This window comes from Panulirus ornatus, chromosome 25 (assembly GCF_036320965.1).
Source record: "Panulirus ornatus isolate Po-2019 chromosome 25, ASM3632096v1, whole genome shotgun sequence".
NCBI classification, from domain to species: domain Eukaryota; kingdom Metazoa; phylum Arthropoda; class Malacostraca; order Decapoda; family Palinuridae; genus Panulirus; species Panulirus ornatus.
The window spans coordinates 5,371,338-5,390,700 of NC_092248.1; the positions used below are offsets into that span (position 1 = coordinate 5,371,338).

The 19,363-nt window shown below is 45.6% G+C and overlaps 1 protein-coding gene and 2 long non-coding RNA genes across 6 annotated transcripts; 2 read left to right on the plus strand and 1 right to left on the minus strand.

The window, feature by feature from the left end:
- The first annotated feature begins 17 nt into the window (after window positions 1–17).
- Window positions 18–6,404, plus strand: LOC139757192 (uncharacterized). Of its 3 annotated transcripts, none has more exons than XM_071677344.1 (6): window positions 23–214; window positions 3,345–3,475; window positions 3,740–3,915; window positions 4,287–4,502; window positions 5,290–5,433; window positions 5,677–6,404. In XM_071677344.1, exons 3-6 carry the CDS (start codon window positions 3,760–3,762, stop codon window positions 5,788–5,790), a joined length of 630 nt encoding a protein of 209 aa, XP_071533445.1. In that variant the 5' UTR covers window positions 23–214; window positions 3,345–3,475; window positions 3,740–3,759; the 3' UTR covers window positions 5,791–6,404. The 3 variants fall into 3 exon arrangements, with proteins under 3 accessions (XP_071533446.1, XP_071533445.1, XP_071533444.1); XM_071677343.1 differs by lacking the exon at window positions 23–214 and adding an exon at window positions 873–2,706; XM_071677345.1 differs by lacking the exon at window positions 3,345–3,475 and having other exon boundaries at window positions 18–214.
- An 854-nt stretch (window positions 6,405–7,258) lies between these two features.
- Window positions 7,259–8,202, minus strand: LOC139757196 (uncharacterized). Its single transcript, XR_011714538.1, has 2 exons — window positions 8,080–8,202; window positions 7,259–7,798 (listed from the first exon to the last, which is right to left on the minus strand). It is a non-coding gene; the product is annotated as an uncharacterized lncRNA (long non-coding RNA).
- Window positions 8,203–8,291: 89 nt separating this feature from the next.
- Window positions 8,292–13,808, plus strand: LOC139757195 (uncharacterized). Of its 2 annotated transcripts, XR_011714537.1 has the most exons (3): window positions 8,292–8,306; window positions 12,627–12,772; window positions 13,010–13,808. It is a non-coding gene; the product is annotated as an uncharacterized lncRNA (long non-coding RNA). The 2 variants fall into 2 exon arrangements; XR_011714536.1 differs by lacking the exon at window positions 8,292–8,306 and having other exon boundaries at window positions 11,095–12,772.
- Window positions 13,809–19,363: the final 5,555 nt, after the last annotated feature.

A 19,363-nucleotide genomic window follows, 5' to 3' on the forward strand; every position in this document is an offset into this window, starting at 1 on the left:
AACCCCCTTTGCATCATAGATTGCATCGGAGAGGGTGGGTGTTCCAGGAACCTGGCAGAGAGACTGAGGGAGTTGGTTCGCTCCCGGTAATACTGTGAGGCCTCCTACACCCACCAGGGGGCGTCAGAGAGCCGCCTGGCACCACGTCTTGGCCCTCAGGGATGTTGTGGCATCACTGAACGATGCACAAAGCGGACTAGCAATTTCAGTAAAGGTTAGTGTGATGCTTTCCAACCTCTTTCCTATGTCGGAAGTAATACATGAAGAAGTGTGTGTGAGCGTGTGTGTGTGTGTGTGTGTGTGTGTTTTCTTACCCATTTCTAATGACATACTTGTACTCGTGGATACATACCTGGCACAGGAGATGCCACGACCAGCAAGTAGTACACTCGCGGTGGCCCTAACCCCAGTATGTGTGTGTGTGTGTGTGTGTGTGTGTGTTTGTGGTTTTCAGAGTCAAAATGCACGGTGTCTAAAAAGTCGAGGAAAAGATGGGGTTGTGTGGCTAAAATTACACTGGGAAGGATTATACATACTTAATGCAGGTGTGTCAGGTCTGGTGGGAGAATCCGGAGCTTCGAGATTGCAAGATAAAAACACTTCCATTTCATCACTACGTGTGCAAGTGATTGTTACCATTACGTATCATACCAATTGTACATTGCATTCTGTATTTCGTATCTGTATCGTAATACTGGAAGTGTAGTTCCGTGTTGGTATAAAGTTTTGAAGCATTATGTTATTGGTTCAGAACTCGACGATGGTTCGATGTGTTATTGGTTTCGAATCCGATGATGATGATTCGACTTGGTTGTTTCGAATAGGAGGTGATGTAGTAGTGGCCTGTTGCTGCCTTCATATATTAGTGCTGAACCAGACCTTGAAGACTGATGTTGCTGTGTTAAGTTGCCTCATGTTTTTGTATTTTCTTTTCTATGTGTTTATGTACTTGGTGTCTGTCTAAGACACTTCTAAACATATGCATTCTGGTTCATATTTTGTGTGTGTAATGAATAGAGTGTTTCATGTTTGAAAGTAATGGGTTAGTATGTAATTTTGGGCAAAATGTTACTTTAAATTGTTTGTTTATATTTTGTATTCTTGTTTGATATAATTCACATTCACTTTAGAATCTGAGTAATGGTGAATATGTTTTTGATTTATCTAGGGGATTTTTCCTTGGCTATCAATTTCTAGGGTCGTAAGATATCTATTTATACAGGAACTAAGGTATGTGTATGACAGTGGTTGACAATTTTGTTTTAGCTAATTCGTTATCAAAAATTGCTTGGTTTTTACCTACAGCTGTGAAAGTGCGCAATGTTTGCTGAAGAATTTGTGTGGAGAGGTTTCGGTCATACGTAGTGATTTCTCATAACATCCTAATTGCTCGTTGTTTTATAATGACTTCCGTGGGGTGGTTCGACGGTGTCGCAGCAGTAAAACTGCTTGTCATGATAGTTAGGGCACCAGGACCTGCTAGCGTCTCTGTAGCCTGGCTAAGATGGAGGGTGTGTGTGTGTGTGTGTGTGTGTGTGTGCAGATGTTCGTAGTGTTCTATGTAGTTTAGGAAGATCTGGAAGGTGAAGAAGAACGCTTGACAGAGGGTCTAAATCTGTCAAGTCGGGTTGGAGACCACAATCACCCATATTCTTCTACCTTTCCTGGTCGTCTCTCCATAACCTCTGTGCATGACCCTGTGCGCTGCTTGTGTGGGCGCTGGTAAGAAGGCCAGCCAGCACAACGGAGGAGGAGAGTGCCAAGGCATTCATTCTGGAACTCGGGAGAAGAATGTCTGAGACTGGAGAACCAAGATGGGTGGTGCAGGAACATAAGATCAAGTCAGTCTTAAATGCTGATTTGTAATCTTTGTCTTGCGTGGCTTTGATTAAGCAATATCGGTTGGTTTGATAAGCATCCTGTGGACAGCTGACCCAAACAGCATCCACTTATCGTCCGTGTGGATCCTGTAAAGCTAAAGCGATTCGTGTGTCGTTCTACGAAGCGAATGAAGCCATGATAAAACCAGGAAAGTCTCCTGTAGTCTAGTAAAAGCCTTTTTAGCCTTCATTCCTGCATTCCAGTGAATGCAGAGAGGGGCTTGAAACGTTTAAAATGGAGTTTAAATCCGAGTTTTGCGAATGTTAGGTGAGTTCAGACGTCTTTCATAGATCTAAGGCTTGAGTGAACTTCTTATGAGATCTCGCCACCAGCGTAAGTGGATGACGTGTGATAGAACAACGTATTGGCTCTGATAAAGACACGGTCGATCAATTTCATAAGTATGGATGTCGTGTTCTGTCGCAGTCGCCGTACACAACCCGGATAAGTAGACGCACCAGAGACACCGGTAAAGACGGCCCGGGGGCGACGGGAAGGTGATGATGTGGGATCCAGTTTTATCCCGTATCTCATCACCTCACACTTTTGTTAACAAATGTATTGGACTCTTCCTGGACATGGTTTCCAATTCCTGTGTATCAAATACTGTCATTCTTTGGAGTGATGACCACCGTCACAGAGGAGGGTACTGGGTTGTGTCTCACAACCAGCGGATATTACTTCTTGGAGGATCAGGAAGAACGGAACATTAAGGGCGCTGCCACCTTGCCCAGCGGATCCCTGCTGGCCTACAGTGCGCTCCTCAACCTGAGCAACTTCGGTCATGGGACAGAAGTCGCCCTCCTCTTCCTCCTCCTCCTCACGGTAAATTTACAGCTGTGTTGTTTACAGTGCTTTATTTACAGTGGTCTTTTCATGAGCCTCTGATCTGTTGTTTACAATACTTTTGGCTCTAGAAATGTCTATTTACAGTCATTTTTTGATGGATATGCAAGTGTTTACATGTAAATGAATCCCTGTATGTGTACTTGTAAATGAATCCCTGTACAGCTCTATTTGATGTTGCAGTGTAAATGAATTTTTCTTTTTTACATTTACAATTAACGTTGTAGGATCATCTGGAATCTCGCTATTAGTTTTTACTAAGAAATCCTTAAAAATCCTTGAAATAGACCCATACTTATACCTTTTTTCCTCATCATTATTGTTCAGCAGAGATGCAAAATGCGTATCAATTTGATTTAAAGTAATGATTTCATGATTGCTGAGAGCGAAAGATACATCTAAATCCCTTTGTTCATTTTGGTCTATGTTCATTAACAGATCAAATGTTCTACTGTTCATTCGCACACAGCCAGGAGAAATATTCGTCTCGCTTTTCTGAGGAAAAGAGAAATATTAATAGTTTTTTCCTGGTGCGTGTACATGCGCGTCTCTCTCTCTCTCTCTCTCTCTCTCTCTCTCTCTCTCTCTCTCACCACCTCTCCCCATGGTTCACGCAGGCTCCGGCGCTTCGCTGTGGTGGCGACGGCTGCTACTGTGGTGGTTGTAGTGATTGTGGTGGTGGTACTATGTCTCTCCTCCCGCGAGACCCCGAGGGACTGGGAAGATCCTGGTTGTGGCACTCCTTCAGGTAAGTCCTCTCTCGATGGGTTCACATGTCCACAGTGTTGTTGCGTCTTGGTCTAATGCGTCACATGTGGGGCGTCACACTTCGGGTATTCATAGTTCAGATGCGCGTCACGTCTCCCTCGCGTTCAGAGTTCAAAAGCGTCGGAGCTCAAGTGTGTATTGGCGAAATGCGTCGCAGTTTAAGTGTTCAAAATGTTTCTATTTTTTTTCGGTGCTTAAGAAATTCTCAGATTGGTGATGCCAACCCGAACCTGTTTTATTTCAGACGACGACTGCTTCCAGGAGATGCTCCAGGGCTCGCCACCGTGGGACGACCCTCAGCTACTGCAGGTGGTGAAGGAGGAGTTCCTATGGCCTCCTGAGGTTTCCTCACCAACCAGGCCTCACAGACACCCACTCTCGCCGGAGGACACAGAGATCCTGAAGGTGATCAGGGCGAAGGTAAGTAACAAGGTGTTGCTGAGGGTGTATATGTGATACACCTGTAGGTAGGTTTAGGTGGTGTAGCCCTTGTCATGTAGGTGGTGTAGGAATATGTATCTCGAGGAATATAAGAGTCAGGATTAGCAAGCCAGTCAGGTGTTGCACTCTGTACAGCGTTATAACATGAATATACACAGCTTCTCTGTGAGAATTCCGACACTAAGGGAGGTGGATTTGACTCGGGGGAAGATAACTCTGTGTTCCTAAGCACTGTCGTCGGTGATCTAAGCGTAGACTCAGTTCATGTGTACGCACATACGCACAAATGTGTAGATAAAGAAAACGTGCCTCAAAACACTCATAGATGTGTCAAACCAATCTTTTTGCAGTTTGGCGAGGTGAAGTTCGTGGTGGGCGTGATGGGCGTGTCTCTAGGGCTTGTTGAGGGTTTGGTGGGTGTGGAGGCCGAGTCTTCGGGGCTGACTAAGGGCGTGGGTGCTACAGGACTGTGGGTGGACCCCAAGCCAGAGGATCAACCAGGACAGTCACCCCTCCCACATCTCTGGTACTCCCACGCTTGCCTCACATCCTCCGTGCCCTACATGGTGAGTGTCCCCTACTTGTCTCCATTAGTCCCCTCTCTGTTTACTTCTGAGTGACCTCTACTCAAAATGAGTCCCCCTGGGATATACCTCCTGCCTCGTGAGATTTCTCTGTTGTTTGAGCTGAGAAAGAGAGAGAGAGAGAGAGAGAGAGAGAGAGAGAGAGAGAGAGAGAGAGAGAGAGAGAGACTGTATGTATATTCCTCTCCTCAGTTCACTTCCTTGAGAGCCTCCCCTCCCTATTTGAGCCTCTTGCTTGGCGAGTTCCATTTTATTTTCACTCTCCTGATGTTGAATGAAACTGGAATTGACCAGCTGAAACCAATGTAGCTGGCCTGAAACTCTCTTATTACGTGCTTCAGGTGGTGATTTTGGTGCCACAAAGCCAATGTGATTTAACACACACACACACACACACACTGCCTAGAAACTAGAATTAATAATACCCAGGACCTAAGATGCCCTGAAATAGGGCTCACTACCCTAAAATAGGAATAGCTTCCTTAAACTTGTTGGATTTTATGGCCAGAATCTAGATAGACTACGTTAGGATCGCGCTGCAGTTATAGAATCTACTGTGAAAGTATTTTAGTAGACCTGAAAGTATGAATAAGGGACTTCGTGAACTTCTATGAGAAATTTGTCGGAGGCAATTTTGTACGTGATCCACACACCATTACATGGAGAATAATGTTCGATACATAGATCAGCAAATATATATAAGCAAGGTCCTGGAATCTTGGTAGATGTCTTCCCACATTGGTAAGCCTTTTCTCATCCTCGCCTACAGAACAAGATGGGACACCAGTGCTTCAGTCTGGCCTCACTGCTCCATGCCGCGGGCCGACCCAGTGTTGACCTGGTGCTGGGGCATGCCTTACACCCGGCCAGGCTATTGCCTGCCCTCTGTGCCGATTACGATCATCCTGTAAAGGTAAGTCACACCTCCACCCACTCACTGTGAGTGGCCAGTTCCACCATCGACAGTGACCACACACCCTAAGAGTAGTTGAGAGAAGTGCCATAGATGATTATAAGAATATACATCATATAAACTGGTGTTTAGATACTCGAGAGATGCATGATGATCATGTTCTTGAGCATGAGGCCAACTCTAATGTTTATAGAGGTTTAGACGCAGGATCTCAAGGTACTTAAAGTTGGCGTTGCCTTGCAGGCTGTGTTGGTCCAGACCACTGGACACCTGGCCCCGTTACTGGACCAGTACAGAGACAAGGTAGAATCCTACGGGGCCATTGGTAACAACACTATGATTTACCTCAGGAACTAAGTCAAAGCTACATTACATGCGTATCTATTTGCTTCTACGCTTGTATACGCCCCTGCTCACTTGCCCCTACCATTATCTGCTGTTATCTGCATTTCTGCTAAACCATCGTCTGCTTCCTTATCTTCTTCTACGCTTGTTTACGCACCTGCTCACTTGCTCCTACCATTATCTGCTGTTATCTGCATTTCTGCTAAACCATCGTTTGCTTCCTTATCTTCTTCTACGCTTGTATACGCCCCTGCTCACTTGCTCCTACCATTATCTGCTGTTATCAGCATTTCTGCTAAACCATCGTTTGCTTCCTTATCTTCTTCTATTTCTTCCTTCCTTCCTAAACGACAAAGCAATTTAACTAATTTCCCTGTCTGCCTATATATATAGAGATACCTGTCATCCAATGTCAGCACTAGACCAATCTACCTTCCTAATCGCCTATCTGATCCCTATCTACCTACGTAGATTTATATATACCCACCCACCCAAGTGCACGTGCGCCGTATGCATTAACTACCTATTTCACTGGAATGTTGAGATTGTAATGAAACTTACGACTAGTCTTGGCTATCTGTAGGAGTCACCCCTGTACCAGTTATGAAATAAATTGCACAGAAAACGCCTGTTTTCTCATTCGTCCCTTCAATTTCTGCTTGATCTATAATCATGTCCCTCTAACATGGTTCCATCCACACTATGTTTGCCCAGTGTGACATAGTGTTGATATGAATTGGTAAATCCTCTATTGGCTATCTGTTTATAATTACCCCAGGACAAGTTTCTATCAAAGTTCTGCTGTTGCCCACAACCTTTCTGAGGGACCCCATGCTGTCCAGGCTGCGTTCCTTCAGCAGCAGACTACTGTAGACTCCTTTGGAGTGAAGTTCTTTGACAAAATATGTACTTCCAGTGATACGGCTTCACCAAAAAGTGACTTTCCTTTTTTGTTTCACTCGCAGCGTAAAATCTCTCTCGGGAAGAGTCCGGTAACACACACACACACGTACATATTACTTAAATATGTGTAGTTAAGTCAAATCTCACTGTACTTAAAGACATCCTGCTTACAGAAGTCCATGACTTCAGATACCCTTTTCACACGTACTGGATAGCAAAATGAACATTACAAACTTCATTTAACGAAATGTTCTTTCGCTGCCAACAACCCAATCAGTTTTAAGGTCGTGTGTTACGAAAAGTTAAATGTTCAAGAACCTGGTATGTAACAATGCCACGTTACACAATGTCACGAGATAATCTTTAGAATGTTTGCTAAATGAAAGTTATTGATCATTGTTTTGTGGGTTTATTAACAAGGTATGAATCACAAGGAGACAATTAGTATAACACATTTAGAATGTTTGCTAAATGAAAGTTATTGATCATTGTTTTGTGGGTTTATTAACAAGGTATGAATCACAAGGAGACAATTAGTATAACACATTTAGAATGTTTGCTAAATGAAAGTTATTGATCATTGTTTTGTGGGTTTATTAACAAGGTATGAATCACAAGGAGACAATTAGTATAACACATTTAGAATGGCTCACAACATAGAAGTTGTTGGTGAAGTGTGAGGATTGAGAGTACAGAGTGTTACCACCTGGGACAGTGGTAGTAGGTTGGTGTACCACCAGATGGGGTTCAGCGATCACAAGAGATCGTCTGTCGTCACGTTTAATGGTATCTTGAGTAGGGCCTGCCGGAGTGGAGTGAACCAACGCCAGGCACGCGTCCGCCAACGTTGCCATGAACACCGTTGAAACCAACAGCGTTATGAAGACTTCCATGAGTACCCACAGGCACGCGACCACCGTTGAACACACTGCCGCCGAGATGGACCGAACTGGTGGCGTGTCTACTGGGGACACCTACACCAGCGAATGGGACGGGTCGTCCACTGGATGGGCGGCGTCCATATCCATAGCTGGTCCCGTAAGAGGGACTGTGGGGCATGGCCTCCGACAGGGAGATCACCACTAGGAGGAGGAGCGCTGCGCTAGTCTTCATCATCCTGCAAAGACAAGGGACATTACTTCCTCCGTCGATGTGACTGGCTACAGTAGACGGATGAGGGACAAGTTTAACCTTTTTTTTCCCTGTGATTGGACACACTTGAGAGATCGTGTCAAAGGGTAACTATGACTTACTTCACAGTTAAGTATGGATGACCAACAAGGCAATAAGTGTAAGAGATGTCTTCTAAACTAAACCTTATGCTATTCTTTGCCTGCTAGAATTCCTGTCTAAACAAGAACCTCCTTGTGGAGCGAGCGGAGGAGCGCTGGAGCTTACCTTGCTGCTGTGGGAGGCACTTGAGTACTGACTTTCTCCAGCAGGTGGCCTGCCTTATATAGCCCCCCGGACCACTGCTATTACTGGACCAGCCTCACGCACCGGGGAACCACGCCAGCAAGATCTCTGATACCAGTGACGCAAGGTGATGAACAGAGGCGCGTCGAGGGTATCATACCAGTGACGCAAGGTGATGAATAGAGACGCGTCGAGGGTATCATCTCTAGGTACGTGAATACAAAAAAAAGTTCATTATCAGAGATGTATCCAATTAAAAGAAAATTTCCATTAGTGACATCGTGTGATGTAGAATGTTCTGCCTTCATTAAATGATTCATTTATTGTTCGCTCAGGCTTGGCAACCTGCTATGAGATCTGTTTTTGTTCTTTGGAGTTCTTTTGGTGATGAAATCTGGAATTACCAACAATGTGGAACTTTGCTTTTTCCCTTTTGCAAAAAAGGACATAATGAGAAGCATGATGCGTGACGAGTATATATATATATATATATATATATATATATATATATATATATATATATATATATATATATCATATATTTCTAAGGACTCCTGTAGCCCAATGTTGTGCTACATCCAGTAGCATGGAGATGTAGACACCTTTGGAGTGAGGAGTTCTTTGATGAGTTTAAACTCCCAGTAATACACCTTCGCTAAAGGTGATTGTTCACTCGCTGTATAACTTCGAGAATGCTCTAATGACAGACAGCACTGTGGGAGAACGTGAGACAGGGGAATGAAAATAGACAGAGGAAAGATCATGAAGATGATTAGGGTAAAGAGACAGGTTGGGAGGAGTGTGAGTTTGAACTGGGAGAACCCGGAGGAAATGGGAGTATTTTGGGTAACTTGGAGTGGACGAGGCAACGAATGGAGTCCTGAAGAATGAAGGAGGCCATATAGTGGACGAGTGAGGTAAGGGAGGCGGAACTCAGTCTCCTGGTGCCCTGAGAGGCGAGTGGAAAGAGAGGTGGCTGTATGTGACGGCAGACACGGGTGTAGTCCACGATACAGTAGTCCCACAGGTGTTGTATGGATGAGAGGTTCGTGGGTCACAGATAGATAAATCACATCGGATTCTGACCGATTTTTTCTGACCGATTTACTTAACCAATTTTTCAAAGAAAATACGATAATTATTTCTTACGTCGTGTGGTATGTGGTATGAGCATTTAATCAACAGGTGTTTAGTATAACACTTCTAAACTATGGAGGAAATCTATTCAGACATGAATAATATTACGATGCCAAGCATTATAAAATGCCAAGAATTGTAGTCCACCTCTACTCTCACTTAAGAAAAATAGACTTAAGTATCCAGGACAATATACTTTCATTCACATCAGAAAATAGACATCAACTTATTCCCTTAGATATACTGATAGACTACATGTTCCCACTTACCAGTGTCTCCCGATGGCACGTCTCATCTCGCAAGGGCAACAGCAGTGGATGTAGCAGTTAAGAGAAAACACAGCACCAGGAGTAGCAGCATCTTATAGCCCTAAAGGAGGGGCTAAGGATGTAGAGCACTTCGTAGCCATGGACGTAGCTGGGGGGGATAGTTTTGTGAGGCGAGGACTACTTGATCGCGAAGGTGTGGCGTTCGAAGATGCGTTCTAAAAGGGAGGAGGTGTGGCGTTCGAAGATGCGTTCTAAAAGGGAGGAGGTGTGGCGTCCGAAGATGCGTTCTAAAAGGGAGGAGGAGTGGCGTCCGAAGATGCGTTCTAAAAGGGAGGAGGTGTTGTTGTCGATCTCGCTCCAACGCTGCTTCCATCTGTGCGCTGGTGTCGGGAAGCGGGCCACAGACGCAAGAGTGGCTGGGGGGGACTGCGATGAGACGCGTTGTGCTACACGGAAGAGCAATGTACGAGACGGGAGGACCAAGCTGGATGGCGTAGTAACATAGGGTGAGGAGTTATGAGTTTTTATTTGCCGTTGACAAATGGTGTTGGTCAACGTTTTTCTTTTGTGTGTGTGTGTGTGTGTCCATAGAACACCTGTAACCCAGATTTCGCGTCTTACATTGAATGAAAAATGTGTGTGTGTGTACGTGTGTGTGTGTGTGTGTGTGTGTGTCCATAGAAGACTTATAACCCAGATTTCGCGTCTTGCATTAAATGGAACATCTATCGGCTACTTCAGCTTGTAAAACAAATCTCTGAGATATCAGATAATCTCCATATCAAGATCTTAATTCTATATTACTAATGAAGAACCATTTACCACTACCCTACCCTTGTAAATTAGGTATTTACAAGCAGGCCGTATTTTGGTTAGAAATATCTACAAACAAGGTGATATTCCCGAGTACACAATCTTCCATATCAAGATCTGTGGGAGAGGGAGAAGGACCCTTTCCTGGAAATTTGGCAAGAGCGGGATGTACAGGGGGGTCGCCCCGGATTCCTTTAGCGTACTCCATCATCACCCACAGTGCTGGAAATAACATAATGGGTCCGTGTGAGTATCCACACACACTGTTCATTTTCTCTCTCGCTTCCTCACAGTGACCCCTACAACACTGTCCAGGTTTCCAGGCGGATTTGTGATGGTATGCGTCACTCTGCACTAACTACCTTCGGTAGTTCGTTACTCCGTAGGGAAACCTGAGACCTGTGGTTAATCATGGTTAGGAATGTGGCGTATCAGGGCTGCCTACTTGGGTTCAATCAACGCAGCAAGCGCTCCTCGCTGCCTGAGGCCATCCACGCTCGTCTGACTGGTTCAGCCAGGATTTTCCACCTGTGGTACAGTCGAATGTATGATGATGTTACTGTCTCAATCTGTGTCTCTTTCTGTTTGTCTCTGCTGTCTGTTTCGCCCTGAGTCATTCTCTCGTTCCTGTGTTGACTTTAGTGTCTCTTTCGAATTCGAGGCTGTACCTTACAGCACTATTTTGTAATGTTCTTTCATGAGATAGGAGGTTACATACATACATGTGTGTGTGTGTGTGTGTGTGTGTGTGTGTGTGTGTGTGTGTGTATGGGACAATGAATGCTCACTTCCAAAGTGCATAAAATGTCTAACGACAGTAGGAATTGAAACTATCCTCTTTGTATGGACGCTGGGAATGTTTACGAGTAGGCAATGGAACCCATAATGGAGAAAAGACTATTCGATCACAAGTAAATGAATGCCCTTCGTGATATAAACACAAACAATAGGATCCTCGCCGGCCAATTCCCGTCAGTCAACATATCGACGACTACTTAATGTTTCGTCAATCGCACTGTCAAATACGGAGGGATATGAATGCACTTCTCTTGCAGTGAAGGTGCACATCATACGACAGTGGGATTCCAACACCTGCCACTTGTGTGGATGATGGGGATGTTAACCGCTTAGCCATGGAACTCAGTGTACAGAAACAAGGGGCAATGGTCGTTGTAAGCAGAGGAAACTCTAAATCATAAAGGAATTTATTTGTAGGTAGATAAGAGCATAGGCCGTCAATATAATGTGAAAAAAAATTGTATTTATAGTGGCTATGACTTTTTTTTCCATAACTACAATCACAAGAGATCTATGGGGAAATTGCCTGCGTTTAGTAGTTCGCTGAGGAGAAATGCTGTGATCGTACGTGTGTATGTGTGTGTGTGTGAATGCATATACGAACAGTGATATGCATCACATGAGCGTCTTATAGGATAGAGCAAAGAGCCTGCACAGCGTGGTGTGAATTTACGACAAATGAAGACGCATAATGTAAGGAAACCCATGTGTGCTTTGGGCTGAGGATACAGCAGGAAATAATCATCTCCTTTCCATAGTGTCGACAGTTTATTATTACGCTCTCCAGTGCTGCGAAGACGAGCATTCGTTGTCTTTATATGTTTTCGGCCATCGGAATGCGCCATATATCTATACATACCAGCACAAGCCTTGGTATAGTGTCACACAAAAGTTCAAATGCTATGGAACTGAAGTGGAGATAAAGGTAATAGCCTTACAGGTGTAATAAGCACATATCTCAAGGGAACATGTTGGAAAATAGTTAGGGAAGAGCGTCTCCTTGTACATTGCTTGGGATTCTGTCTACCCCTGACGTCTACGAGTGACGCTCACTAGCTAAACATTTTGGGTAATTCGCGACTTGCTTCTCCAGTGACCAAATTACGTCTGCTGAACACTATAATGTGAAGTAGGAAGCTGTAGTTGACTCATTAGTGATGCATCATTATGAAATAGCATCAATGTAACCCATAAAAATCTTTATTCCTGTGTACATATCCTTCGTGTTCCGAGGTGCAAGGGATTTCTCTGAACAAACTTGAGTAATTTGGGGTTTTCCTGAAATGACAAAATATATGTTCCTGGAAAATCAGAGAAAAATTATGGCAACATCTTGACAACGTTCTTATATTCTTCAGTTATTTACCGGTTAAAGAAAATATGAGAATAAGACGCGAATAAGTAATCAATAGCAGAAACATCAATGCTTCCTTGAGAAGGGTGACGATGTTGATGTCACCACGAAATGGGGGGAAAAGATGATACGAAGCGGATCATGGTTTTCTTCTGCAGAGGCCGTTGGCAACCCGTTCCAGTGGATGGAGTTCCCCGGTCTCTGGTGGCGTAATCCAGCCAGAGCTTAGCTAGGCTGACCGGGGTATATAAGTACCCAGGGCAGGACTCATCCTCACTTAAGAAGTCGACTATACTATAACAAGGTGAGTTAGATACACACACAGGCTCTCTATATGTTTACTATAAAGTGTTCCTTCACATAACCTGCTTGTAGTTGGTGTGGATTTTTCCATGTTGTATTTTGTTAGATATATCTCCTTGTCGAGCAGTATTTCAGGGTGAGGTATACTTTGTCTTGCTACTGTTATATCTATCTTAAACATTGACCAGAATATTTTGTGAAATATGGAGAGCATTCTTAAGACCTCTTGTGTTTCCAGGATGATGATGATGAAGAGTTGTGCCGTGTTGTTGGTTGTGGTTGTGATCAGCTCCTTGGCGGAGGCTGGTCATCGCCGACCATCTTATGGCAGCAGTTATGGAAGACGTCAGTATGGCAGCTATGGTCGACCAAGTCGCTACGGCGGACGCGTCCCAGTTCGTCCACACGGAGGCAGTGGTGGGTCACGCCCACATCTCTCCAGTGGTGTTGCCACAGGCTCCGGCATCCACGGCTCTGTTGCCCCTCACGGCCATGTCCATGGCTCTGTTGCCCCTCACAACGATGTCCACGGCTCTGTTGTCCCTCACAACGATGTCCACGGCTCTGTTGTCCCTCACAACGATGTCCACGGCTCTGTTGTCCCTCACCACGATGTCCACGGCTCTGTTGTCCCTCACCACGATGTCCACGGCTCTGTTGTCCCTCACAACGGTGGCTTTGGTGGGCATCCCCCTAGCTCTGCTGTGCATCACGACAATCTCTCTGCTCATGCTAGGGGTTCCTCTGTGCACTACCACGCTCGTTAAGCCAGACTCGACCTTTTGGCCTCCCGCCCCCTCGACAGGAACTCCTGACACACCCTCTCGGGGACACTGCCGTCAGGTCCCATCAAAGTTCCAGGTCCTCCCACGTCAGGAAGGTGTTATCACCTGACTCATGATAACATCGAGCCTCTTGGCGAAACGTTTGTATCTTCTGTCTACCTAATAATTCAAGACGTTCCGTACTTTAGTTGACCTCTGTGTATACATATATTCTAATTTTTGTACGAAAATGAATAAAGTCACTAATTGAAATTATATCTTTTATTGAATACATTTGGCAATAGGCAATGTTTAACGAGAAACAAAGAAAGTCTTTGATAAGGAAATAACTGAATTTTGGGGGGATTTTTGATTATCATTCCATAAGAAACTTACCCACATCTTGATCATTTTTTCTCTTCTTTGATTTCTTCAACGAATATAAAGGAGTTTGTCTCTTCATATATACTCTGTACATAACTGATAATCTAATTATCAAATGAATAATAAAACGAGAAACTGTCCTGTAGGGTAAAGGGGGTCACAGGTCAACTTTGAAAAAAATTGAAAACGTTTTTTGAAACATTAGTTGATTGTACTTATGGCTTAGAGGGTTGGACTCTGTGACTGATCGTCTTTTGGGATCCAGAATTAACTAAACTCCTTGATGTTAGACAGATGACAGATCTACTAAGATCACTAGGAAACTATAACATTACATAAACTATAGAAACATTTCAGTAGTTTTTAAACTGTGAATTGAAAACCATAAGATTATATATATGGGATTTACTCGTGACTTGGAAAATCTTTTTCATATAAACACATCAATTAAGTGACTGGAATACTAGTACGAAATAGTTTATAGAACACCTAAGTTTACCGGCTTTTATAGAGTGTTCAGCTATAGGTAAGCAATTCGAGTAACCTTCGTTGTATGTTAATAGCAAAGGTTTTAATACTTGTCCATTTGTCTTAGATGTAATGAGTGTCTTCTTAAGAGAACTCTTGTGTAATAATAGGTCACCGTATATATATATATATATATATATATATATATATATATATATATATATATATATATATAGTGGAGTGCAGTTATCAATATGAATTAAGACGGTGCCTGAATAATACCTTTACTGAAAATGGGAACCTTTTTTCAAACCGTAAATACCATCTAACGAAGAATTACCCTCCGTAACCAATTTAGAGAAATGCTAAATGAATTTCTTCGCTACAGTTTAATTTATCTTCGAAATAGAATACTAATATTCCACTTAGGTTTAGAAATATGTAGATCTCGGAGAATGACAGACGTCATTAATACACAAGTGCATATTACAGTGTGATAAGGCAACACTTGAAATCTTGTACGTAGGAACTTACTGGTCGCATCTGTGTCACAGGGTATTCTAATAGCCAAACCACCATTAGAAATAACTCGAGGGTAAAGCCTGTTGCCTTGTGATATTCCGTGTGAACAGTCAACCTAGCTGTTTATCATCCCTCTCCCCTTTAAGGGTCTGGTTGATTAGCTGGTCACATGGCTTTGGTTAGAGTATAAATGAGATGGCACTGAATAGGGTATTTGGTTACATGAGTCGTATAACTAAACATATATATGATTACCCCAAGGCTGGAAAATAAATGGTATATGTAAGTGCTTCAGTGATTTACATTAAGTGCTTCAGTGATTTACATTAGGTGCTTCAGTGATTTACATTAAGTGCTTCAGTGATTTATATTAAGTGCTTCAGTGATTTACATTAAGTGCTTCAGTAATTTACATTAAGTGCTTCAGTGATTTACATTAAGTGCTTCAGTGATTTACATTAAGTGCTTCAGTGAACTACATTAGTGATCAATACAATTCCTTTGTCACTTTCAAGACCTTCCAAAGACACTGGTGGAAATTCATGATGAATTTTTCACTGCTTGCAAAAAGCATGTCAGTTTGTTTCGTCAAACAAAACGTTCTTGATCATTGCTATCAGGTGTCACACGTTACCAAACAACATAAAAACAAAGACAGAACTGGCTGCTGGTCACATGATAATTTTTACTTTTACATAGATACCGAATTCAGTTTCATAAGAATCTGATTCATATCAACAAGTGAACTTAACTTCCAAATAACTCAAAGATCTTTATCAAGTTTTCTAATATACAATGTTGTCTTGCATACCACACTTGCTTTGAGCTTTTCATTAGGTTCTTAGCGAATTCCTAATTGCCCCCTTTCCCCCTTATGCAAGGTTATTATCTCCCCCTCATACTGTCCCATCTGGTGCCACTCCACCTACAACTACTGTCCCATCTGGTGCCACTCCACCTACACAGCCAATGCCACAACTGGTGCCACTCCACCTACAACTACTGTCCCATCTGGTGCCACTCCACCTACACAGCCAATGCCACAACTGGTGCCACTCCACCTACACAGCCAATGCCACAACTGGTGCCACTCCACCTACAACTACTGTCCCATCTGGTGCCACTCCACCTACACAGCCAATGCCACAACTGGTGCCACTCCACCTACAACTACTGTCCCATCTGGTGCCACTCCACCTACACAGCCAATGCCACAACTGGTGCCACTCCACCTACAACTACTGTCCCATCTGGTGCCACTCCACCTACAACTACTGTCCCATCTGGTGCCACTCCACCTACACAGCCAATGCCACAACTGGTGCCACTCCACCTACACAGCCAATGCCACAACTGGTGCCACTCCACCTACAACTACTGTCCCATCTGGTGCCACTCCACCTACAACTACTGTCCCATCTGGTGCCACTCCACCTACAACTACTGTCCCATCTGGTGCCACTCCACCTACACAGCCAATGCCACAACTGGTGCCACTCCACCTACACAGCCAATGCCACAACTGGTGCCACTCCACCTACACAGCCAATGCCACAACTGGTGCCACTCCACCTACACAGCCAATGCTACAACTGGTGCCACTCCACCTACACAGCCAATGCCACAACTGGTGCCACTCCACCTACAACTACTGTCCCATCTGGTGCCACTCCACCTACACAGCCAATGCCACAACTGGTGCCACTCCACCTACAACTACTGTCCCATCTGGTGCCACTCCACCTACACAGCCAATGCCACAACTGGTGCCACTCCACCTACACAGCCAATGCCACAACTGGTGCCACTCCACCTACAACTACTGTCCCATCTGGTGCCACTCCACCTACAACTACTGTCCCATCTGGTGCCACTCCACCTACACAGCCAATGCCACAACTGGTGCCACTCCACCTACAACTACTGTCCCATCTGGTGCCACTCCACCTACAACTACTGTCCCATCTGGTGCCACTCCACCTACAACTACTGTCCCATCTGGTGCCACTCCACCTACACAGCCAATGCCACAACTGGTGCCACTCCACCTACAACCACTGCCACAACTGGTGCCACTCCACCTACACAGCCAATGCCACAACTGGTGCCACTCCACCTACACAGCCAATGCCACAACTGGTGCCACTCCACCTACAACTACTGTCCCATCTGGTGCCACTCCACCTACAACTACTGTCCCATCTGGTGCCACTCCACCTACACAGCCAATGCCACAACTGGTGCCACTCCACCTACACAGCCAATGCCACAACTGGTGCCACTCCACCTACACAGCCAATGCTACAACTGGTGCCACTCCACCTACAACTACTGTCCCATCTGGTGCCACTCCACCTACAACTACTGTCCCATCTGGTGCCACTCCACCTACACAGCCAATGCCACAACTGGTGCCACTCCACCTACACAGCCAATGCCACAACTGGTGCCACTCCACCTACAACCACTGCCACAACTGGTGCCACTCCACCTACACAGCCAATGCCACAACTGGTGCCACTCCACCTACAACTACTGTCCCATCTGGTGCCACTCCACCTACACAGCCAATGCCACAACTGGTGCCACTCCACCTACAACTACTGTCCCATCTGGTGCCACTCCACCTACAACTACTGTCCCATCTGGTGCCACTCCACCTACACAGCCAATGCCACAACTGGTGCCACTCCACCTACAACTACTGTCCCATCTGGTGCCACTCCACCTACACAGCCAATGCCACAACTGGTGCCACTCCACCTACACAGCCAATGCCACAACTGGTGCCACTCCACCTACACAGCCAATGCCACAACTGGTGCCACTCCACCTACAACTACTGTCCCATCTGGTGCCACTCCACCTACACAGCCAATGCCACAACTGGTGCCACTCCACCTACACAGCCAATGCCACAACTGGTGCCACTCCACCTACACAGCCAATGCCACAACTGGTGCCACTCCACCTACACAGCCAATGCCACAACTGGTGCCACTCCACCTACACAGCCAATGCCACAACTGGTGCCACTCCACCTACAACTACTGTCCCATCTGGTGCCACTCCACCTACACAGCCAATGCCACAACTGGTGCCACTCCACCTACACAGCCAATGCCACAACTGGTGCCACTCCACCTACACAGCCAATGCCACAACTGGTGCCACTCCACCTACAACTACTGTCCCATCTGGTGCCACTCCACCTACACAGCCAATGCCACAACTGGTGCCACTCCACCTACAACTACTGTCCCATCTGGTGCCACTCCACCTACACAGCCAATGCCACAACTGGTGCCACTCCACCTACACAGCCAATGCCACAACTGGTGCCACTCCACCTACACAGCCAATGCCACAACTGGTGCCACTCCACCTACACAGCCAATGCCACAACTGGTGCCACTCCACCTACACAGCCAATGCCACAACTGGTGCCACTCCACCTACACAGCCAATGCCACAACTGGTGCCACTCCACCTACACAGCCAATGCCACAACTGGTGCCACTCCACCTACACAGCCAATGCCACAACTGGTGCCACTCCACCTACACAGCCAATGCCACAACTGGTGCCACTCCACCTACACAGCCAATGCCACAACTGGTGCCACTCCACCTACACAGCCAATGCCACAACTGGTGCCACTCCACCTACACAGCCAATGCCACAACTGGTGCCACTCCACCTACAACTACTGTCCCATCTGGTGCCACTCCACCTACAACTACTGTCCCATCTGGTGCCACTCCACCTACACAGCCAATGCCACAACTGGTGCCACTCCACCTACACAGCCAATGCCACAACTGGTGCCACTCCACCTACACAGCCAATGCCACAACTGGTGCCACTCCACCTACACAGCCAATGCCACAACTGGTGCCACTCCACCTACAACCACTGCCACAACTGGTGCCACTCCACCTACACAGCCAATGCCACAACTGGTGCCACTCCACCTACACAGCCAATGCCACAACTGGTGCCACTCCACCTACACAGCCAATGCCACAACTGGTGCCACTCCACCTACACAGCCAATGCCACAACTGGTGCCACTCCACCTACAACCACTGCCACAACTGGTGCCACTCCACCTACAACCACTGCCCTAACTGGTGCCACTTCACCTACAACCAATGCTACAACTGGTGCCACTCCACCTACACAGCCAATGCCACAACTGGTGACACTCCACCTACACAGCCAATGCCACAACTGGTGCCCCTTCACCTACAACCAATGCTACAACTGGTGCCACTCCACCTACACAGCCAATGCCACAACTGGTGCCACTCCACCTACAACTACTGTCCCATCTGGTGCCACTCCACCTACAACCACTGCCACAACTGGTGCCACTCCAGGCCCTCCATCCTCATCCGCTCCAACAACACCCTGGATCTTGCTGTTACCCTTTCTACGTTACGTACAGTAAT

Excerpts from the sequence above, each read along its gene's own strand:
- LOC139757192 (XM_071677343.1), top strand. The coding sequence starts at position 2,666 with ATGGGACAGAAGTCGCCCTCCTCTTCCTCCTCCTCCTCACG. Across the intron at positions 3,916-4,286 it reads TGAAGGTGATCAGGGCGAAG|TTTGGCGAGGTGAAGTTCGT; the intron begins GTAAGTAACAAG and ends ATCTTTTTGCAG. Across the intron at positions 4,503-5,289 it reads CATCCTCCGTGCCCTACATG|AACAAGATGGGACACCAGTG; the intron begins GTGAGTGTCCCC and ends CCTCGCCTACAG.